General features: G+C 35.6%; 2 protein-coding genes across 4 annotated transcripts in view; one reads left to right on the top strand and one right to left on the bottom strand.

Annotated features, from left to right (window-relative positions):
* The window catches only part of LOC112612062 (zinc finger protein 492), a 446,617-nt gene extending 438,967 nt beyond the window's left edge, over positions 1-7,650 (top strand). The window contains exons 4-5 of one of the 3 annotated variants that reach the window (XM_025366126.1): positions 5,687-6,052; positions 6,137-7,650. In XM_025366126.1, the coding sequence (XP_025221911.1) occupies positions 5,687-6,052; positions 6,137-7,167 (1,397 nt within the window). In that variant the 3' untranslated portion in view covers positions 7,168-7,650. Of the gene's footprint in view, positions 1-5,686 lie in introns of all 3 variants that reach the window. The other 2 variants (XM_025366127.1, XM_025366125.1) reach the window with 2 other exon arrangements.
* A 6,862-nt stretch (positions 7,651-14,512) lies between these two features.
* Positions 14,513-23,174, bottom strand: LOC112611991 (zinc finger protein 492-like). Its single transcript, XM_025365938.1, has 3 exons — positions 23,051-23,174; positions 22,439-22,534; positions 14,513-15,573 (listed from the first exon to the last, which is right to left on the bottom strand). The coding sequence occupies exons 1-3, from the start codon at positions 23,082-23,084 to the stop codon at positions 14,513-14,515; spliced, it is 1,191 nt and encodes a 396-aa protein (XP_025221723.1). The 5' UTR covers positions 23,085-23,174.
* Between the last annotated feature and the right edge of the window lie 1,647 nt (positions 23,175-24,821).

The raw sequence follows: 24,821 nt of genomic DNA, 5'->3' as shown, positions 1-24,821 counted from the left end.
ATGCAAGTGACTCTTCATGTGACCATATATGTGAGAGTTTATATACGTGCTGCATTCTATTTTATTAGTCTACTTTTTCAGCTTTATACTCATACCAAATTGTTTTAATTCTGTAGCTTTGTGATGTGTTTTGAAATCAGGAACTGTAATGCCTCCAACATTGTTTTGTTTTGTTTTTAATATTTTTGGGTACTTTATTGTCTGTAGAGATTCTGTATACTCGAAGGATTGCTGTTTCTATTTCTTCAAAAATGCAGTGAGAAATTTGAAAAACATTGCATTAAATCTGTAGATTGTATTGAGCAGGATGGACATCTTTACAATATTACCTTTTTCAACCTTTCACAAGAGCATGTTTAAGAGTGTGTTAATTTCTGTATATTTGTTAATTTTTCAGGTTTTTTTTCCTCTTATTGTTGTATACTCATTTCATTTTGGTGATAGAAAGTAATTTATAAGATTTCAGTTTTAAAACATTTGGTGAGACTTTTCTTTTTTTGGCATAAGAGGTGGTCTATCAAGGAAAATGTTGTATTAGCTGTTGAGAACCATGTGTATCCTGGTGTTGAGTGTTTTCTATACCTCTGTTAGAAATTGTCTTATACTGCCTGGAAGCCCTCTATTCCCTTACTAATATTCTCATTTAATTTTTATTGCAGAAAGTGCAGTGTTGAAATACCCTACTATAATTACGTTGCTGTCTATGTGTCTCTGTTGTTCTGTCAATATTTGCTATATATGTTTGGAGCCCTAATGTGAGATGCACACACACACCCCCACACAGATATATATACACATTTTTCATAGGTTCCCAGTGAGTAAATCTAAAGTCGTTGTTGTTGTTGTTGTTGTTGTTGTTGTTGTTTTGAGACAGAGTCTCACTCTGCGTCCCAGGCTGGAGTGTGGTGGTGCGATCTCGGCTCACTGCAACCTCTGCCTCCTGGGTTCAAGCAATTCTCCTGCCTCAGCCTCCTGAATAGCTAGGATTACAGGTGGCTGCCACCATGCCTGGCTAATTTTTCTATTTTTAGTAGAGACAGGGTTTCGCCATGTTAGCCAGGCCAGTCTCGAACTCCTGATCTCAAGTGATCAGGAGGATCACTTGATCCTACCTCGGCCTCCCAGAGAGCTGGGATTACCAGCATGAGCCACCGTGCCCAGCCTAAATCTGTAAGTTTTAATGTCCTTTTTTGTCTCCTTGGAGTTTTGACTTCAAGTACATTTTATAAAATATGACAGTTTTTGATGTAAGATGTAGCTTGCATAATATTATGTTGATTTCTTCCGCTCTCATTTGATTAATATGTGTATGAATTGCATTCTTCCATCTTGCCCCTTTTAGTGTTTTTTATCATTAGATCTCTACTGACTTTTGTAGAAAAAAAAGTTGGATCTTGGCTTTTAAAAATTTAAATAAATCTATTTATTGAAAGTGTGTCTCTTGATTTGAAAGTTAATTTGATATATATATTTAAGTAATTGTCTGATAGAGACCTTGCTGTTATGTTTTTAATTACTTTATTTGATTCTTGCATCTTTGTTTCTCATTTTCTCTCTGTCTTTGTGTCTTTTGATTTTTGTATTGATATGCTTTTACTTATTTCTAATTCACTTTTGTATATTTGTACAGATTTTTTTTTTGTGGTACCTTGGGGCTTCCATAAAACCTCTATAAGAAACAACAGTATATTTTTAATTTGGTACAAAATCAACTTCAGTTGAATAAAAAATTCTTCCTTATTACATCTGCCCTGAAATTTGTCATTGATGTTGCTAATTATGTTTTTGCATTGTATATTTGTTAACAGATGTTTATAATTTCTGTGCTTTTATTTTTCAAAATTTAGAGAATAATTTAAAATGTTTTCTGCACCATTATGATAATGCCACAATATTCTATTTTTGTGCATATCTTTCCCAGAAAATAATGTATTTTTATTTGTGTGTGTGTGTTTTTTTGTTTTTTGTTTTTTTGTTTTTTGAATCCTTTTACTTTCAGGTTAAGGAGCTGCGCTCACCATCTTTTATATGCAGGGCATATGCAGTGCTAATACACTTTTTCAGATTTTGGTTGTTTTGGAAGGTTTTTCCTTTTTATTTGGCAGGACAGATTTGTTGATGGTATTATTCTCACTTCATGGCAGTTTTTTGTTGTTTTTTTGTCTTTTTTGTTTTTCAGGACTTTGTGTCACACAGTTTCTTTCTGGCCTGCAAAATTTTTGTTGATAATTCACTGGTTATATCATAAGACTATGTTTGTAAATGACACATTACTTTCATCTTGCAGCTCCGAAGACTTTCTTCTTGTCTGTGATTTTTGAAAATGTGCTTAACATGTATTTGTTATAAATATCTTTGTGTGTATCCTAATTTGTTTGTTGAACTTCATTTCTACATCATTTTTCTTTTAGGATTTTCCAGTTGTTTTTTATTTTTCTATTTTTTACCTCCAAATTTTAAAAAATATTTTGATATTTTTGTTTTTATTCTCATTTTTGTGATTTTCTACAGTGGACTGACTGTATCCCAGTTTCACTCATTGGATATTATTCAATTTATTAGTGTTTAAAATTAATGTGTACATCTTTTTTATGGTTTCTTTCTGGAGTTTACACAATATTTTTGATGAAATCATATTGCTCTGTTTTGTATACATTGTAATCTTTGAGATTTGGACATTTTAAAAAGCTACCTGTCACAGTCTTTAAAATGCTTTTTTTGCCGGGCGCGGTGGCTCAAGCCTGTAATCCCAGCACTTTGGGAGGCCGAGGCGGGCGGATCACGAGGTCAGGAGATCGAGACCATCCCGGCTAACCCGGTGAAACCCCGTCTCTACTAAAAAATACAAAAAACTAGCCGGGTGCGGTGGCGGGCGCCTGTAGTCCCAGCTACTCGGGAGGCTGAGGCAGGAGAATGGCGTGAACCCGGGAGGTGGAGCTTGCAGTGAGCTGAGATCCGGCCATTGCACTCCAGCCTGGGCGGCAGAGCGAGACTCCGTCTCAAAAAAAAAAAAAAAAAAATGCTTTTTTTTCTGACATAGTCTGAAAACAATTATCTTGGCTAGAGATTCTGGGAGTCTCTCAAACATGTTCTTAGGATGTGCCTTGTCTAAAATTTTGTGTTTACTTTTAGTCAAAGGAGTTTATTCGTGTTGTTTCTTCTTCTTTTTTTTTTTTTTTTGAAACAGTTTTGCTCCTGTCACCTGGGCTACAGTGCAATGGCATGGTCTCAGCTCACTGCAGCCTCCACCTCCTGGGTTCAAGTGATTCTCTGGTCTCAGCCTCCCACTTAGCTGGGATTACAGGCATGTGACCCCATGCTCAGCTACTTTTGTATTTTTAGTAGAGATGATTTCACCATGTTGCCCAGGCTTAGTCTCAAACTCCTGACCTCAGTTGATCTACGCGCCTTGGCCTCCCAGAGTGCAAGGATTACAGGTGTGAGCCACCACGCTCAGCCTATTCATGTTTCTTCTTAATAACCAATAATCACTTGCTATAATTGTTTCCTGTCTGTAATACCACAGTCTTTCTGCTGCTGTAAAACTTACCTTTCTTATTTATTTATTTATTTTTATTATATTTTAAGTTCTAGGGTACATGTGCACAACATGCAGTTATGTTACATAGATATACATGTGCCATGGTGGTTAATGCTATCCCTCACCCAGCCCCCACTCCACACCATGCCCCAGTGTGTGATGTTCCCCACCCTGTGTCCAGGTATTCTCATTGCTCAGTTCCCACCTATGAGTGAGAACGTGTGGTGTTTGGTTTTCTGTCCTTGTGATAATTTACTGAGAATGCTGGTTTCCAGCTTCATCCATGTGCCTGCAAATGACATGAACTCATTCTTTTTCATGAGTGCATAGTATTCCGTGGTGTATATGTGCCACATTTTCTTAATCCATTCTATCATTGATGGACATTTGGATTGGTTCCAAGTCTTTGCTATTGTGAATAGTGCCGCAATAAACATATGTGTGCTTGTGTCCTTATAGTAGCATGATTTATAATCCTTTGTGTATATACCCAGTAATGGGATGGCTGGGTCAAATGGTATTTCTAGTTGTAGATCCTTGAGGAATTGCCACACTGTCTTCCACAATGGTTGAACTAATTTATACTCCCACCAACAGTGTAAAAGCATTCGTATTTATCCACATCTTCTCCAGCACCTGTTGTCTCCTGACTTTTTAATGATCACCATTTTAACTGGCCTGAGATCGTATCTCATTGTGGTTTTGATTTGCATTTCTCTAATGATCAGTGATGATGAGCATTTTTCCATGTGTCTGTTGGCTGCATAAATGTCTTCTTTTGAGAAGTGTCTGTTCACATTCTTTGCTCACTTTTTGATGGGATTGTTTTTTTCTTGTAAATTTGTTTAAGTTCTTTGTAGATTCTGGGTATTAGCCCTTTGTCAGATGGGTAGATTGCAAAGATTTTCTCCCATTCTGTAGGTTGCCTGTTACTCTGATGGTAGTTTCTTTTGCTATGCAGAAGCTCTTTAGTTTAATTAGATCCCATTTGTCTATTCTGGCTTTTGTTGCCATTACTTTTGGTGTTTTAGTCATGAAGTCCTTGCCCATACCTATGTCCTGAGTGGTATTGCCTAGGTTTTCTTCTAGGGTTTTTATGGTTTTAGGTCTAACATTTAAGTCTTTAATCTATCTTGAATTAATTTTTTTTTTTTTTTTTTTTTTTTGAGACAGAGTCTTGCTCTGTCGCCCAGGCTGGAGTCCAGTGGCCGCATCTCAGCTCACTGCAAGCTCCACCTCCTGGGTTCACGCCATTCTCCTGCCTCAGCCTCCCAAGTAGCTGGGACTACAGGCGCCCGCCACCACGCCCGGCTAGTTTTTTGTATTTTTTAGTAGAGACGGAGTTTTGCCGTGTTAGCCAGGATGGTCTCGATCTCCTGACCTCATGATCCGCCCGTCTCGGCCTCCCAAAGTGCTGGGATTACAGGCTTGAGCCACCGCGCCTGGCCTGAATTAATTTTTATATAAGGTGTAAGGAAGGGATCCAGTTTCAGCTTTCTACATATGGCTATCCAGTTTTCGCAGCAACATTTATTAAATAGGGAATCCTTTCCCCATTTCTTGTTTTTGTCAGGTTTGTCAAAGATCAGATGTGTTGTTATTTCTGAGGGCTCTGTTCTGTTCTATTTGTCTGTATATCTGTTTTGGTACCTTACCTTTTATCTCAGCACACTCAAACTGTCATTTGAAAGAATACCACTATTTCTTTCAGAACTTTTATGCAGTGAGAGACAGGAACCAGTGTCTGTAAAAGCACCTGCCATTGAGAAATAAAGATGTATAAGCCATTATTTTATTTGTCTTTTAAAAATGAAACCAGGAGTTGGCAGTTTATTTCTAAAGTCACTATATTATATAGGGAAGCAGGAAGATCTGTGTTGGGTAAATGTAACAGACTTCACTTTCTTCTATGTGCCTCTTTGCATTGGACTCACCTGGGGCACTGCACACACTTAACTTACTTTAATTTTTCACAAATGTAATTTGGTCTGTATGTTTTTGTTACTTTATATGGCTGTGAAAATGTTACAGCATGTAATATTTGGCTGTGCCATCTTGTAATGTAGTCTATCATTTTATAGGTTAGATTTGTAAAGTATATTCATCTGAGTCTCATAAGTAATTTATTGTTTTTATTTCTTTCAGTTGTATGTCCTTATTTTGCCCAACACCTTTGGCCAAAGCAGGGCATAAAAAATTATTTCCAAAAAGTCATACTGAGAAGATATAAAAAATGTGGACATGAAAATTTACAGCTAAGAAAATATTGTAAAAGCATGGATGAGTGTAAGGTGCGCGAAGAATGTTACAATGGACTTAGCCAGTGTTTGACAACTGCCCAGAACAAAATATTTCAATGTGACAAATACGTGAAAGTCTTTCATAAATTTTCAAATTCTGACAGACATAAGATAAAACATACTGGAAAGAAAGCCTTCAAATGTAAAGAATGTGAAAAGTCATTTTGTGTGCTTTCACACTTAGCTCAAGAGGAAAGAATTCATACTGGAGAGAAACCCTACAAATGTAAAGAATTTGGGAAAGCCTACAATGAGGCCTCAAACCTTTCTACATATAAAAGAATTCATACTGGAAAGAAACCCTACAAATGCGAAGAGTGTGGAAAAGCCTTTAACCGGCTCTCACACCTTACTACACATAAGATAATTCACACTGGAAAGAAACCCTACAAATGTGAGGAATGTGGCAAAGCTTTTAACCAGTCTGCAAACCTTACTACACATAAGAGAATTCATACTGGAGAGAAACCCTACAGATGTGAGGAATGTGGCAAAGCTTTTAGCCAGTCCTCAACCCTTACTGCACATAAGATAATTCATGCTGGAGAGAAACCCTACAAATGTGAAGAATGTGGCAAAGCTTTTACTCAGTCCTCAACCCTTACTACACATAAGATAATTCATACTGGAGAGAAATTCTACAAATGTGAAGAATGTGGCAAGGCCTTTAGCCGGTTCTCACACCTTACTACACATAAGAGAATTCATTCTGGAGAGAAACCCTACAAGTGTGAAGAATGTGGCAAAGCTTTTAAACAATCCTCAACCCTTACTACCCATAAGAGAATTCATGCTGGAGAGAAATTCTACAAATGTGAAGTATGTGGCAAAGCCTTTGGCCGATCCTCACACCTTACTACACATAAGAGAATTCATTCTGGAGAGAAGCCCTACAAATGTGAAGAATGTGGCAAAGCTTTTAACCTATCGTCACAACTTACTACACATAAGAGAATTCATACTGGAGAGAAACCCTACAAATGTGAAGAATGTGGCAAAGCTTTTAATCAGTCCTCAACTCTTTCTAAACATAAGGTAATTCATACTGGAGAGAAACCCTACAAATGTGAAGAATGTGGCAAAGCCTTTAACCAGTCTTCTCACCTTACTACACATAAGATAATTCATACTGGAGAGAAACCCTACAAGTGTGAAGAATGTGGCAAAGCCTTTAACAACTCCTCTATTCTTAACAGACATAACATGATTCATACTGGAGAGAAACTCTACAAACCTGAAAGTTGTAACAATGCTTGTGACAACATCGCAAACATTTCCAAACATAAAAGAAAGTGTGCTGGTGAGAAATCACAGAAATATGAATAATGCGACAGAGCCTTTAAATGGTTATCACACTTGCTTGCAGGTTAGGTAATTCACACTGGAGAAAACTTCTACAAGTGTGAACAGTGTGGCAAAACTTACACAATGCTCATCCCTTATTGCACACAAAAGCCTTTATACTTGAAAATAAATGCACAAATATAAAAAAAGTTAAAATGATTAATATCTGCTCACATCTTACTCAACATCAGAGAATTTATACTTAATAGCATTAAAAGTGCAATTACTGTCAAAAGAGTCTTGAGAAAATGTAAGCTTTTAAAGCGCTGAAGAGGATTTATTTTGAAGACAAACATTACAAATATAAACAAAGTTGTGGTAACTTTACTTGTAACACAGATCTTGTTGTATTCATTTTGTATTAGAGGCAAACCCTGAAGCAATTGCTCAAACTTCATTCAACGTCAGAAAATTTATATAGAAGAAAAACCCTGCAAATATAATAAATTCGGAAAAAAACATTTATTCAAAAACTACAGGTTAGAAAACTCCAGAGAGTTCAGATTAAAATATATTTTTGCAGTTGTAGTAAAAAGAAAAAAATATTTAATTGTATGTTAAGTCTGTAAATATCAGAGAATTTACATTAGAAATATATAAGGCACTGACACTTCAGACTTTACACTGAATCAGAGTTCTGAGTTTAGAATACAATACAAAACTAAACTTGGTAGAAAAATTATTTGTTTATAACTTTAAAAGAATAGAAGATTTTTTGGAGAGTTACAAGTATACTTTTTTTTTTGGAAAGATTACAGGTTTTTTTGAAAAGTAAATGTGGCAAATTCTCAAATTGCTTCATACAAATAATGTTGTAATTAACTCAAATTACTTCATGTTAATGTAATTAACTCTCAAATTACTTCATGCTAAAGAAATTAGTTTCTTTTCCTTTTTTTTTTTTTTTTTTTTTTTTGAGATGGAGTCTTGCTCTGTCGCTGCCCAGACTGGAGTGCAGTGGCGTGATCTCAGCTCACTGCAACCTGCATCTCCAGGGTTCAAGTGATTCTCTTGCCTCAGATCCCCGAGTATCTGGGAATACAGGGGCACACCACCATGCCCGGCTAAGTTTTGTATTTTTAGTAGAGCCAGAGTTTTGCCATGTGGCCAGGCTGGTCTTGAACTCATTACCTTAGGTGATCCACCCAGCTCTACCTCCCACAATGCTGGGATTACAGGTATTAGCCACTGCGCCTGGCCCATGCTGTTTCTTTATTCCTATTGTATTCATATATGAAAGCATGTGACCAAAAGATATGAGAGATTATTTTTTATTAGGTGAGCATTTATTACCTCTTCTATGAAAGAGTAAGGACATTAAAATGTGAGATGCATGATGAAAATCTAAGTAAAGAGGTTCTTTGTAATTCACTTACGGTATTGAGTGATGTGTGAGGTAGGTGTTCAGAGTAATATTCTGCATTGTAATGAGAGACAAATATTTTTAGTTTTAGTTAAAATTAAAAATAAATTAGTATATTTTACTAATTGTACTTTTATGAATAAAAAGCAGTACATGTTAAAAATTTTAGATTATGTCTGAACTTAATTTCTTAATTCAGCATTTTTAACAGTTTAAATATTGTGCATTCAATCAAGTCACATTATTCCACTTACTTTAACCTAGTCCACCTTACTCAAAGGTATAAGTAAAAGGTGGTAACAAGGCCAGGCGCGGTGGCTCATGCCTGTAATCCCAGCACTTTGGGAGGCCTCAGGGTGGAACACCTGAGGTCGGGAGTTCAAGACCAGCCTGACCAACATGGAGAATCCCGATCTCTACTAAAGATACAAAATTAGCCAGATGTGGTGGTGCATGCCTGTAATCCCAGCTATTCGGGAGGCTGAGGCAGCAGAATCCCTTGATCCCAGGTGGCAGAGGTTGCAGTGGGCTGAGATCATGCCACTGCACTCCAGCCTAGGCAACAGAGCGAGACTCTGTCTCAAAAAGAAAGACACCTTATTAAAATGATTTGTCTTGTTCCAATATTGATTATTCTGAAAATAGCTACAAATTCATACTCAAACACACTTAATCCATAATCTTCTTACACCTAAGGTTTATATTTAGACTAATAGATGTGTATACTCAACTCTGTAAATCAAAACTAAAAGTCTGTATGCATTTGCAAGCGGAGAGGTCACATATTCAAAGAAAAACATACAAGAAATTATTTTTAGGTATTTATCCAGGACTCAGAAATGTGCAAATTTTATACACGTATATAATTTTTATTATAAAAATAACTTTATGATAAAAATATAAAATTATTTTAAAAATAAAATATTGTACAATTGAGCTGTTCATAATACAAAAAACAAATTCTAAAGGTGATGGATACCTCATTTGCCCTAATGTGATTATTATATGCCTCTATCAATATGCATATGTAACATAATTATGTTGGCAAGATTGTGCCACTGCACTCCAGCCTGGGCGACTCCAGCCTGGGTGACAGAGCAAGACTCCATCTCAAAATAAAATAAATTTAGTCATGTACACAAAACAATTTTTACCTGTAATTCTAAAATTAGTGCATTAAATTATATTTTATTTAGTTGGAACTTTCCATTTTGTTCTTTTATTTGGAGAACCCTATATAAGCCTACTTATATATTTTTTTTTTCACTTTTTATGATGGATATAAGTAAATTTATTCATTGATTGGGCAATTTGTTCAGGTAAGTACTAGGGAAGCTTCATAAGTCATGAGAATGTTTTTATACATAAATGTAGCAAACAAACATGACACTGCTTGCTGTGTAACAGATACTCCATAATAAGGCGTAAATATTCATGTGAAACTTGCAACTTCAAGTCAGGTAGAAAATATAAAAGGTAAACAAATAACATTGACATTTTTTTCGGGCTGCAAAGCTGAATTTTGCTGAATTTACAAAGAAATTCTGCTTCATTTATTTTCTAATTATCTTAAGCTTTGTCTTTTTATGTGTATTCCACCCATGTATGCATCATAGTCCTTCTTCTTTTTCTGTATTACAGTCTTCCCAGTTTTCTTCTTTTTCTGTACTACAGTCTTCCCAGTTTTCTTCATGCCATGTCATTTCACATGGTATTTTGTGGGTTTTGATGAGAACTTTGGTATTTTTTAATGCACTGAAAAATTGGTTTTAACTGGAGAGTTTGCTTATCAATGTAACTTTCAGATCAGTTAATTAAGATAAATGGCATACATGTCCACAGGTGCGAGGATTAAATCAGTTCGCATGGAGCTGCTTTCTTTGTAAAAAGAAAAAATATTGGTTGAAAAAGAAAGTCTTACTAGATTCTTACCCAAAATGTGACAAATATAAAATTTGCTAGAAAATATAGAAATTAGAATATTAAGAGTTTATGGTAAGTGAACCATATTAAATTATTATTATTATTTTTTAAGATTGAGTCTCACTCTGTCACCTAGTCTGGAGTACAGCAGCANTTGTAAAAGTGTAGCTTTATTTCAGGGTTTTCTCTTCTTCTCCATTGATCTATATGTATATTTTCACATCAGAATCATATACTGGTTACTGTAGCTTGTAGTACAATTTTAAATCAAGTAACACGAGGTCTCTTTTTTTTTTTTTTTTTTTCCTGAAGTTGCCTTGGCTATTTGGGCTCTTTTATTGATACAAACTAGTTTTCTTTGCTGGGTCCAGTGGCCCATGCCTGTAATCCCAGACTTTGGGAGGCCAAGGCTGGCGTATCATGAGGACTTCGAGACCAGCCTGGCCAACATGGTGAAACTCCATCACCACAAAAATACAAAAATTAGCCAGGCACAGTGGCAGGTGCCTACAATCCCAGCTACTCGGGAGGCTGAGGCAGAAGAATTGCTTGAAACTGGAAGATGTAGGTTGCAGTAAGGACAGATTGTGCCGCTGTACTCCAGACTAGGTGACAGAGTGAGACTCCATCTTAAAAAATAATAATAATAATTTAATATGGTTCACTTACCATAAACTCTTAATATTCTAATTTCTATATTTTCTAGCAAATTTTATATTTGTCACATTTTGGGTAAGAATCTAGTAAGACTTTCTTTTTCAAACAATATTTTTTCTTTTTACAAAGAAAGTAGCTCCATGCGAACTGATTTAATCCTTGCGCCTGTGGACATGTATGCCATTTATCTTAATTAACTGATCTGAAAATTACATTGATAAGCAAACTCTCCAGTTAAAACCAATTTTTCAGTGCATTAAAAACACCAAAGTTCTCATCAAAACCCACAAAATACCATGTGAAATGACATGGCATGAAGAAAACTGGGAAGACTGTAGTACAGAAAAAGAAGAAAACTGGGAAGACTGTAATACAGAAAAAGAAGAAGGGCTATGATGCATACATGGGTGGAATACACATAAAAAGACAAACAAAGCTTAAGATAATTAGAAAATAAATGAAGCAGAATTTCTTTTTAAATTCAGCAAAATTCAGCTTTGCAGCCTGAAAAAAATGTCCTCTCCACATGAAGAATCAATGTTGTTTACCTTTGATATTTTCTACCTGACTTGAAGTTGCAAGTTTCACATGAATATTTATGCCTTATTATGGAGTATCTGTTACCCAGCAAGCACTGTCATGTTTCTTTGCTACATTTATGTATAAAAACATTCTCATGACTTATGAAGCTTCCCTAGTGCTTACCTGAACAGATTGCCCAATGAATAAATTTACTTATATCCATCATAAAAAGTGAAAAAAAAAATAAGTAGGCTTATATAGTGTTCGCCAATTAAAAGAACAAAATGGAAAGTTCCAACTAAATAAAATATAATTTAATGCACTAATTTTAGAATTACAGGTAAAAATTGTTTTGTGTACATGACTAAATTTATTTTATTTTGAGATGGAGTCTTGCTCTGTCACCCAGGCTGGAGTCACCCAGGCTGGAGTGCAGTGGCACAATCTTGCCAACATAATTATGTTACATATGCATATTCTGATAGAGGCATATAATAATCACATTAGGGCAAATGAGGTATCCATCACCTTTAGAATTTGTTTTTTGTATTATGAGCAGCTCAATTGTACAATATTTTATTTTTTAAATAATTTTATATTTTTATAATAAAGTTATTTTTATAATAAAAATTATATACGTGTATAAAATTTGCACATTTCTGAGTCCTGGATACTTAAAAATAATTTCTTGTATGTTTTTCTTTGAATATGTGATCTCTCGGCTTGCAAACGCATACCGACTTTTAGTTTTGATTTACAGAGTTAAGTATACACATCTATTAGTCTAAATATAAACCTTAGGTGTAAGATGATTATGCATTAAGTGTGTTTGAGTATGAATTTGTAGCTATTTTCAGAATAATCAATATTGGAACAAGACAAATCATTTTAATAAGGTGTCTTTTTTTTTTGAGACAGCGTCTCGCTCTATTGTCTAGGCTGGAGTGCAGTGGCATGATCTCAGCTCACTGCAACCTCTGCCACCTGGGATCAAGGGATTCTCCTGCCTCAGCCTCCCAAATAGCTGGGATTACAGGCATGCACCACCACATCTGGCTAATTTTGTATCTTTAGTAGAGATCGGGATTCTCCATGTTGGTCAGGCTGATCTTGAACTCCCGACCTCAGGTGTTCCACCCACCTTGGCCTCCCAAAGTGCTGGGATTACAGGCATGAGCCACCGCGCCTGGCCTTGTTACCACCTCTTACCTATACCCTTGAGTAAGGAGGACTAGGTTAAAGTAAGTGGAATAATGTGACTTGATTGAATGCACAATATTTAAACTGTTAAAAATGCTGAATTAAGAAATTAAGTTCAGACATAATCTAAAATTTTTAACATGTACTGCTTTTTATTCATAAAAGTACAATTAGTAAAATATACTAATTTTTAATTTTAACTAAAACTAAAAATATTTGTCTCATTACAATGCAGAATATTACTCTGAACAGCTACCTCACACATCACCCAATACTGTAAGTGAATTACAAAGAACCTCTTAGATTTTCATCATGCATCTTACATTTTAATGTCCTTACTCTTTCATAGAAGAGGTAATAAATGCTCACCTAATAAAAAATAATCTCTCATATCTTTTGGTCACATGCTTTCATATATGAATACAATAGGAATAAAGAAACAGCATGGGCCAGGCGCAGTGGCTAATACCTGTAATCCCAGCATTGTGGGAGTTAGAGCTGGGTGGATCACCTAAGGTAATGAGTTCAAGACCAGCCTGGCCAACATGGCAAAACTCTGGCTCTACTAAAAATATAAAACTTAGCCAGGCATGGTGGTGTGCCCCTGTAATCCCAGCTACTCAGGGAGCTGAGGCAAAAGAATCACTTGAACCCTGGATATGGAGGTTGCAGTGAGCCGATATCATGCCACTGCACTCCAGTCTGGGCAGCGACAGAGCAAGACTCCATCTAAAAAAAAAAAAAAAAAAAGAAAAGAAACTAATTTCTTTAGCATGAAGTAATTTGAGAGTTAATTACAACATTAACATGAAGTAATTTGAGTTAATTACAACATTATTTGTATGAAGCAATTTGAGAATTTGCCACATTATTTACTTTTCAAAAAAACCTGTAATCTTTCCCCCAAAAAAAGTATACTTGTAACTCTCCAAAAAACCTTCTACCCTTTTAAAGTTATAAACAAATAATTTTTCTACCAAGTTTAGTTTTGTATTGTATTCTAAACTCAGAACTCTGATTCAGTGTAAAGTCTGAAGTGTCAGTGCCTTATATATTTCTAACGTAAATTCTCTGATATTTACAGACTTAACATACAATTAAATATTTTTTTCTATTTACTACAACTGCAAAAATATATTTTAATATGAACTCTCTGGAGTTTTCTAACCTCTAGTTTTTGAATAAATGTTTTTTTCCGAATTTATTATATTTGCAGGGTTTTTCTTCTATATAAATTTTCTGACGTTGAATGAAGTTTGAGCAATTGCTTCAGGGTTTGCCTCTAATACAAAATGAATACAACAAGATCTGTGTTACAAGTAAACTTACCACAACTTTGTTTATATTTGTAATGTTTGTCTTCAAAATAAATCCTCTTCAGCACTTTAAAAGCTTACATTTTCTCAAGACTCTTTTGACAGTAATTGCACTTTTAATGCTATTAAGTATAAATTCTCTGTTGAGAAAGATGTGAGGAGATATTAATCATTTTAACTTTTTTTATATTTGTGCATTTATTTTCAAGTATAAAGGCTTTCGTGTGCAATAAGGTATGAGCATTGTGGAAGTTTTGCCACACTGTTCACACTTGTAGAAGTTTCCTCCAGTGTGAATTACCTAATCTGCAAGCAAGTATGATAACCATTTAAAGACTCTGTCGCATTATTCATATTTCTGTGATTTCTCACCAGCACACTTTCTTTTATGTTTGGAAATGTTTGCGATGTTGTCACAAGCATTGTTACAACTTTCAGGTTTGTAGAGTTTCTCTCCAGTATGAATCACATTATGTCTGTTAAGAATAGAGGAGTTGTTAAAGGCTTTGCCACATTCTTCACACTTGTAGGGTTTCTCTCCAGTATGAATTCTCTTATGTGTAGTAAGGTGTGAGAACCGGCTAAAGGCCTTGCCACATTCTTCACATTTGTAGAATTTCTCTCCAGTATGAATTATCTTATGGGTAGTAAGCGTTGAGGACTGAGTAAAAGCTTTGCCACATTCTTCACATTTGTAGGGTTTCTCTCCAGCATGAATTATCTTATGTGCAGTAAGGGTTGAGGACTGGCTAAAAGCTTTGCCATATTCCTCACATTTGTAGGGTTTCTCTCCAGTATGAATTCTCTTATGTGTAGTAAGGTTTGCAGATTGGTTAAAAGCTTTGCCACATTCCTCACATTTGTAGGGTTTCTTTCCAGTGTGAATTATCTTATGTGTAGTAAGGTGTGAGAGCCAGTTAAAGGCTTTTCCACACTCTTCACATTTGTAGGGTTTCTTTCCAGTATGAATTCTTATATGTGTAGAAAGGTTTGAGGCCTCATTGTAGGCTTTCGCACATTCTTTACATTTATAGGGTTTCTCTCCAGTATGAATTGTTTCCTGTTGAGCTAAGTGTGAAAGCACACAAAATGACTTTTCACATTCTTTACATTTGAAGGCCTTCTTTCCAGTATGTTTTATCTTATGTCTGTCTGAATTTGAAAATTTATGAAAGACTTTCACGTATTTGTCACATTGAAATATTTTGTTCTGGGCAGTTGTCAAACACTGGCTAAGTCCATTGTAACATTCTTCGCGCACCTTACACTCATCCACACTTTTACAGTATTTTCTTAGCTGTAAATTTTCATGTCCACATTTTTTATATCTTCTCAGTATCACTTTTTGGAAATAATTTTTTATGCCCTGCTTTGGCCAAAGGTCTTGGGCAAAATAAGGACATACAACTGAAAGAAATAAAAACAATAAATTACTTTACTTACTAGACTCAGATGAATATACTTTACAAATCTAACCTGTAAAATGATAGACTACATCACAAGATGGCACAGCCAAATATTACATGCTGTAACATTTTCACAGCCATATAAAGTAACAAAAACATACAGACCAAATTACATTTGTGAAAAATTAAAGTAAGTTAAGTGTGTGCAGTGCCCCAGGTGAGTCCAATTCAAAGAGGCACATAGAAGAAAGTAAAGTCTGTTACATTTACCCAACACAGATCTTCCTGCTTCCCCATATAATATAGTGACTTTAGAAATAAACTGCCAACTCCTGGTTTCATTTTTAAAAGACAAATAAAATAATGGCTTATACATCTTTATTTCTCAATGGCAGGTGCTTTTACAGACACTGGTTCCTGTCTCTCACTGCATAAAAGTTCTGAAAGAAACAGTGGTATTCTTTCAAATGACAGTTTGAGTGTGCTGAGATAAAAGGTAAGGTACCAAAACAGATATACAGACAAATAGAACAGAACAGGGCCCTCAGAAATAACACCACACATCTACAACCATCTGATCTTTCACAAACCTGACAAAAACAAGAAATGGGGAAAGGATTCCCTATTTAATAAATGGTGCTGCGAAAACTGGATAGCCATATGTAGAAAGCTGAAACTGGATCCCTTCCTTACCCCTTATATAAAAATTAATTCAGGCCGGGTGCAGTGGCTCAAGCCTGTAATCCCAGCACTTTGGGAGGCCGAGACGGGCAGATCATGAGGTCAGGAGATGGAGACCATCCTGGCTAACACGGTGAAACCCCGTCTCTACTAAAAAATACAAAAAACTAGCCGGGCGTGGTGGCGGGCACCTGTAGTCCCAGCTACTTGGGAGGCTGAGGCAGGAGAATGGCGTGAACCCAGGAGGCGGAGCTTGCAGTGAGCTGAGATGCGGCCACTGCACTCCAGCCTGGGCAACAGAGCAAGACTCTGTCTCAAAAAAAAAAAAAAAAAAAAAAATTAATTCTAGATGGATTAAAGACTTAAATGTTAGACCTAAAACCATAAAAACCCTAGAAGAAAACCTAGGCAATACCACTCAGGATATAGGTATGGGCAAAGACTTCATGACTAAAACACCAAAAGTAATGGCAACAAAAGCCAGAATAGACAAATGGGATCTAATTAAACTAAAGAGCTTCTGCATAGCAAAAGAAACTACCATCAGAGTAACAGGCAACCTACACAATGGGAGAAAATCTTTGCAATCTACCCATCTGACAAAGGGCTAATAGCCAGAATCTACAAAGAACTTAAACAAATTTACAAGAAAAAAACAATCCCATCAAAGTGAGCAAAGGATGTGAACAGACACTTCTCAAAAGAAGACATTTATGCAGCCAACAGACACATGGAAAAATGTTCATCATCACTGATCATTAGAGAAATGCAAATCAAAACCACAATGAGATACGATCTCAGGCCAGTTAAAATGGTGATCATTAAAAAGTCAGGAGACAACAGGTGCTGGAGAAGATGTGGATAAATAGGAATGCTTTTACACTGTTGGTGGGAGTGTAAATTAGTTCAACCATTGTGGAAGACAATGTGGCAATTCCTCAAGGATCTAGAACTAGAAATACCATTTGACCCAGCCATCCCATTACTGGGTATATACCCAAAGGATTATAAATCATGCTACTATAAGGACACATGCACACATATGTTTATTGTGGCACTATTCACAATAGCAAAGACTTGGAACCAATCCAAATGTCCATCAATGATAGAATGGATTAAGAAAATGTGGCACAGATACACCACGGAATACTATGCACTCATGAAAAAGAATGAGTTCATGTCATTTGCAGGGACATGGATGAAGCTGGAAACCAGCATTCTCAGTAAATTATCACAAGGACAGAAAACCAAACACCACACATTCTCACTCATAGGTGGGAATTGAGCAATGAGAATACCTGGACACAGGGCAGGGAACATCACACACTGGGGCATGTTGGGGGGTGGGGGCTGGGGGAGGGATAGCATTAACCACCATGGCACATGTATATCTATGTAACATAACTGCATGTTGTGCACGTGTACCCTAGAACTTAAAGTATAATAAAAATAAATAAATAAATAAGAAAGGTAAGTTTTACAGCAGCAGAAAGACTGTGGTATTACAGACAGAAAACAATTATAGCAAGTGATTATTGGTTATTAAGAAGAATCATGAATAGGCTGAGTGTGGTGGCTCACACCTGTAATCCTAGCACTCTGGGAGGCCAAGGTGTGTAGATCAACTGAGGTCAGGAGTTTGAGACTAAGCCTGGGCAACATGGTGAAATCATCTCTACTAAAAATACAAAAGTAGCTGAGCATGGGGTCACAAGCCTGTAATCCTAGCTAAGTGGGAGGCTGAGACTGGAGAATCACTTGAACCCAGGAGGTGGAGGCTGCAGTGAGCTGAGACCATGCCATTGCACTGTAGCCCAGGTGACAGGAGCAAAACTCTGTTTCAAAAAAAAAAAAAGAAGAAGAAGAAGAAGAAACAACATGAATAAACACCTTTGAATAAAAGTAAACACAAAATTTTAGACAAGGCACATCCTAAGAACATGTTTGAGAGACTCCCAGAATCTCTAGCCAAGATAATTGTTTTCAGACTATGTCAGAAAAAAAATGCATTTTAAAGACTGTGACAGGTAGCTTTTTAAAATGTCCAAATCTCAAAGATTATAATGTATACAAAACAGAGCAACATGATTTCATCAAAAATATTGTGTAAATTCCAGAAAGAAATCATAAAAAAGATGTACACATTAATTTTAAACACTAATAAATTGAATAATATCCAATGAGTGAAACAGGAATACAGTCAGTCCACTGTAGAAAATCACAAAAATGAGAATAAAAACAAAAATATCAAAATATTAAAAAAAATTTGGAGGTAAAAAATAGAAAAATAAAAAATAACTGGAAAATCCTAAAAGAAAAATGATGTAAAAATGAAGTTCAACAAACAAATTAGGATACACACAAAGATATTTATAACAAATACATGTTAAGCACATTTTCAAAAATCACAGACAAGAAGAAAGTCTTCGGAGCTGCAAGATAAAAGTAATGTGTCATTTACAAACATAGTCTTATGATATAACCAGTGAATTATCAACAAAAATTTTGCAGGCCAGAAAGAAACTGTGTGACACAAAGTCCTGAAAAACAAAAAAGATAAAAAAACAACAAAAAACTGCCATGAAGTGAGAATAATACCATCAACAAATCTGTCCTGCCAAATAAAAAGGAAAAACCTTCCGAAACAACCAAAATCTGAAAAAGTGTATTAGCACTGCATATGCCCTGCATATAAAAGATGGTGAACGCAGCTCCTTAACCTGAAAGTAAAAGGATTCAAAAAAAAAAAAAAAAAACCCATACACAAATAAAAATACACTATTTTCTGGGAAAGATATGCACACACACAAAAATAGAATCTTGTGGCATTATCATAATGGTGCAGAAAACATTTTAAATTATTCACTAAATTTTGAAAAATAAAAGCACAGAAATTATAAACATCTGTTAATGAATATACAATGCAAAAACATAATTAGCAACATCAATGACAAATTTCAGGGCAGATGTAATAAGGAAGAATTTTTTATTCAACTGAAGTTGATTCTGTACCAAATTAAAAATATACTGTTGTTTCTTATAGAGGTTTTATGGAAGCCCCAAGGTACCACAAAAAAAAAAATCTGTACAAATATACAAAAGTGAATTAGAAATAAGTAAAAGCATATCAATACAAAAATCAAAAGACACAAAGACAGAGAGAAAATGAGAAACAAAGATGCAAGAATCAAATAAAATAATTAAAAACATAACAGTAAGGTCTCTATCAGACAATTACTTAAATATATATATCAAATTAACTTTCAAATCAAGGGACACACTTTCAATAAATAGATTTATTAAAATTTTTAAAAGCCAAGATCCAACTTTTTTTCTACAAAAGTCAGTAGAGATCTAATGATAAAAAACACTAAAAGGGGCAAGATGGAAGAATGCATTTCATACAAATATTAATCAAATGAGAGCAGAAGAAATCAACATAATATTATGCAAGCTACATCTTACGTCAAAAACTGTCATATTTTATAAAATGTACTTGAAGTCAAAACTCCAAAGAGACAAAAAAGGACATTAAAACTTATAGATTTAGGCTGGGCACGGTGGCTCATGCTGGTAATCCCAGCACTCTGGGAGGCCGAGGCAGGATCAAGTGATCCTCCTGATCACTTGAGATCAGGAGTTCGAGACTGGCCTGGCTAACATGGTGAACCCCTGTCTCAACTAAAAATAGAAACATTAGCCAGGCATGGTGGCAGCCACCTGTAATTCTAGCTACTCAGGAGGCTGAGGCAGGAGAGTTGCTTGAACCCAGGAGGCAGAGGTTGCAGTGAGCCGAGATCACACCACTGCACTCCAGCCTGGGACGCAGAGTGAGACTCTGTCTCAAAACAACAACAACAACAACAATGATGACTTGAGATTTACTCACTGGGAACCTATGAAAAATGTGTATATATATCTGTGTGTGTGTGTGTGTGTGTGTGTGCATCTCACATTAGGGCTCCAAACATATATAGCAAATATTGACATAACAACAGAGACACATAGACAGCAACGTAATTATAGTAGGGTATTTTAACACTGCACTTTCTGCAATAAAAATTAAATGAGAATATTAGTAAGGGAATACAGGGCTTCCAGGCAGTATAACACAATTATTTCTAACAGAGGTACAGAAAACACTCAACACCAGGACACACATGGTTCTCAACAGCTAATACAACATTTTCCTTGATAGACCACCTCTTATGCCAAAAAAAGAAAATAAGTCTCACCAAATTTTTTAAAACTGAAATTTTGTAAATTACTTTCTATCACCAAAATGAAATGAGTATACAATAAGAGAAAAAAAACTGAAAAATTAACAAATATATAGAAATTAACACACTCTTAAACATGCTCTTGTGAAAGGCTGAAAAAGGTAATATTGTAACGATGTCCATCCTGCTCAATACAATCTACAGATTTAACGCAATGTTTTTCAAATTTCTCATTACATTTTTGAAGAAACAGAAACAGCAATCCTTCGAGTATACAGAATCTCTACAGACAATAAAGTACCCAAAAATATTAAAAACGAAACAAAACAATGTTGGAGGCATTACAGTTCCTGATTTCAAAACACATCACAAAGCTACAGAATTAAAACAACTTGGTATATGAGTATAAAGGTGAAAAAGTAGACTAATAAAATAGAATGCAGCACATATATAAACTCTCACATATATGGTCACATGAAGAGTCACTTGCATACCCACAATTATTTTAGCATTGTTACTAAAAGTCAATAGGTAAAAGCAAGGCAAATTTCGGTCACCAAATCGTTCAGCAGATATAATTTGAAATATAAAAATACCAAAATATTACTCAGTTTGAAAAAAAGCAGGAAATATTCTAACAACTATAAAAGTAACTCTTGATGACTTTATGCAAAATAAAATGAGCCAGCCACAGACAGAGATTTTATGAGATATATAAAGCAGTTATACTCTTAGAAACAGAAAAAAGAATGGTATTTGAAAAGTGCCAGGAAATGGGAAAAACTGGTAGTTGTTTAATGTGTATTGTAAAATTTCTAGAAGTCTTTTATAAAACAATGTAAATATACTTCACATGCCTGAAATGTACACTACAGTGTTTTTGAGTCAGGGTCAAAAATCACCTCAGGTGATCTGCCTGCCTTGGCCTCCCAAAGTGCAGGGATTACAGGTGTGAGCCACCATGCCCGGCTGAAAGAATATTATTAAAGTGCCATATTATCTACAATGATCTCTAGAGTCAATAAATTCCCTATCAAAATTCTAGTTTTTTTTTACAGTAATAGAAAATACAATTCTCAGCCAGGCGTGGTGGCTCATGCCTGTAATCCTAGCACTTTGGGAGGCCGAGGCAGGTGGATCATGAAGTCTAGGAGTTCAAGACCAGCCTGGCCAATATGGTGACACCCTGTCTCTACTAAAAATACAAAAAATTAACCAGGTGTGATGGCTTGCACCTGTAGTCCCAGCTACTCGGGAGGCTGAGGCAGAAGAATTGCTTGAACCCGGGAGGCAGAGGTTGCAGTGAGCCGAGATGGTGCCACTGCACTCCAGCCTGGGTGACAGAGCGAGACTCCGTCTCAAACAACAACAACAAAAAGAAAATACAATTTTCACACAGAACTACAGTAAACTTTGAATAGCCAAAGCAATCTTGAAAAAAAAAAAAAAAAGAACAAAGCACAAGAACATCATACTTTATAATTTCAAACTATACTTCAAGACTATAAGAAGAATACAAAATGCAATGTGCAGAAAAATTAGCAATAAAAAGACAACGGAACAGAAACCACTACTCTCACACACTTAGGACATAATGTAAAAAGAGAACTTAAAAAACAGTTTAACACAGAGTTTCTCAAAATTTTGCAGATTATCTGTGTGTTTTCAAAAACAACGAAGAAGCAGTCAGATTTTGCAGTCTCTCATATGCCACGAAGAGGACTCTCTTGGCTGTCACTGTAAACTTGAAGGAAGGTCACCAAAGGGAAAGTAAAATCTTTAGTGATTTTACAAAGAAGAGACAGAAGATGCTTCTTTGTGAGAGCAAAATAAAAAAAATTTCAGGCTTCCTAGAAACTATTTCCTTTGGAACACAGATTTCAAACCATTTTAAGGACTTTTCTTTTTTCTGCTTTGGACCTCTCATCTGTGTTGTCTGTTGTATTCACTTTCACTCTCACCTACCTGGGAGTTCAGCTCCCATCTCATGTCTCTTCACATTCCAAGGTTCTTTTCCTTGCTCTAGACAGGTGATCAGGTCTGGCTTAGAGGCAGCAATACCTGTTTTATTAAAAATAGCATGAATTGTACTCATATTCTCCAATTATCAATTTGGTAATGGGTTCAGTAAAAATGATGTAATAGAATATTCTAGTAAATTAATTCCAAAATACTCATTTACAACAAAAAAATTAAAATATTTAGGAAATATTTTAATTTTGTACGTTCTTAATTTTACTACGTGGTACTACTAAATCAAAAATTGGTAGTGGCAATTACATTTTAAGATGTGGGCAACAGTTATGTTATGCCACTAAATTTCTAAAATTAACACTAATCTAGAGTGAAAGGACACAGATCAGCTCAGGAGTGTGGAAAGTTCAGGTCAAAATGAAACATCTTGAAATTCCTTTCTACATAGACAAAGCTTGAAGTTTAAAAACAAACAAACAAACAAACAAACAAACAAAAAACACAGAGATCTGAAAGCATAAATTACCAAAAACCATTCTACAAAAAAAGAGAAATAAAACTTATAGGGTATATTAGGGAATTGTGTACTGAAGTTATCCTCACCCAGGAAGACCAGGTTTCTGTAGTTCTCTAACATCACATTCCTATATAAATTCTGCTGTGCAGTGTCCAGGCATTGCCACTCCTCCAGAGAGAATTCTATGGCCACATCCCTAAATGTCAACGCTCCCTGAAAAACATACAAACACACACACACATATTTACCAAGTGGCCAGGAACAGAATTTTTAATTTGACTCAAGGCAAAACAAGAGTAAAGAGAACTGGTTCTTACTTATAGGAGTGACTGAAAATATTTAATAAATAACTTTCAACACAGAAATATTCTCTAATGTATTCTCTAACTCTGAGAAAAGAGAGTGAGTGGTATAAGATCCACAACATCAATGCATAGATGATACTTTTCTGGATGATGAAATATAAAAAATTGAGGGCATTAACACTAACATGTACATTTTTGAATGCTATATTTACATCATACAGAATAAGTTGTGTAAATTTTTCAGATGGAAAAGACATATTCAGTTAGAAAACACTGCTCAAATATTAATGTGTATGATAAACTGGAGATCTTGTTAATGCAGATTATTTTTTCAGAAAATCTGGGCTGGGCGTGGTGGCTCACGCCTGTAATCCCAGCACTTTGGGAGGCTGAGGTGGATGGATCATGAGGTCAGGAGATCGAGGCTATCCTGGCTAACACAGTGAAACCCCGTCTCTACTAAAAATACAAAAAATTAGCCGGGTGTGGCGGTGGGTGCCTGTAGTCCCAGCTACTCAGGAGGCTGAGGCAGGAGAATGGCGTGAACCCCAGAGGTGGAGCTTGCAGTGAGCTGAAATCGTGCCGCTGCACTCCAGCCTGGATGACAGAGCAAGACTCTGTCTCAAAAAAAAAAATCTGGAATAAAATCTGAGTTTCTGAATCTCTAACAAGCTCACCAGTAATGCCCATGTTTTTGGTCCAAGGAAACTATTTTGTCAAACATCCAGTAAGTGGAAGAGCCTGTGTGTTTTTCAGTTTTTCTGGCCTATAAACAAAGATGAGAGCTTTCATTTTCCAAAGACAGATAAATGGAAAGAAAACCTAAGAAAGGTCAGCTACCAGATTAAATGTGATTGTTCATGCACATCTGCTGAATAAAGATATATAATAATTAAGAGAAAAATAATTAACTCTATAGAAAAAAATATGTCACAGAGCTCATTAACCAAGTGAGTTACTAACATCAACTGCATGAAGACAAATTTTTATGGTGTGCTGATGCACAGAGAAGGACACAGCATCACTGCTATGGTATCTCCCAGCCAAAAGTAAATTATAGCCTGAATTTAATCATAAAGAAACATTGGTTTTATGCAAAGTTCCAGATACCAGTATCTCCCATGTTCTGTACATTTTAATGGTGATTTTCAGTAGTCTTTTTTTCACACCCTAAAAAATAATTATCTCCTAATAATTTTTTTTTTTCAAAACTGTCTAGGTAATAAATGCCATCCTGTTTAAATAAGCATTTTCTTAATCCTGTTCTGCATACAGCTAATGGAGAACAGAGATGGAACCTCAACATTACATGCTCTCCATCTTTACTAAGGACCCCAGCTTCTCCCCAATAGGAATACTGAGTATCCACACCTTTCCATGTTCCACAGCCACAAAAGAAACATTCTTAATATTGCAGTTCATAAATTCACCGTGAGAATTCTTTATGACATATAAGAAGGCAGGATCTTGATAATGTAGAGAAGACTCTGGTATATAGGAAAGAAATGTTTTTCAGACCCCCTTGACTATAATAAGAACTAAAAAGTAGTTA

This window comes from Theropithecus gelada, chromosome 19 (assembly GCF_003255815.1).
Source record: "Theropithecus gelada isolate Dixy chromosome 19, Tgel_1.0, whole genome shotgun sequence".
Classification (NCBI taxonomy): Eukaryota; Metazoa; Chordata; class Mammalia; order Primates; family Cercopithecidae; genus Theropithecus; species Theropithecus gelada.
Note: the sequence above shows the minus strand (reverse complement) of the source record. Positions and strands in the feature narration are given on the sequence as shown.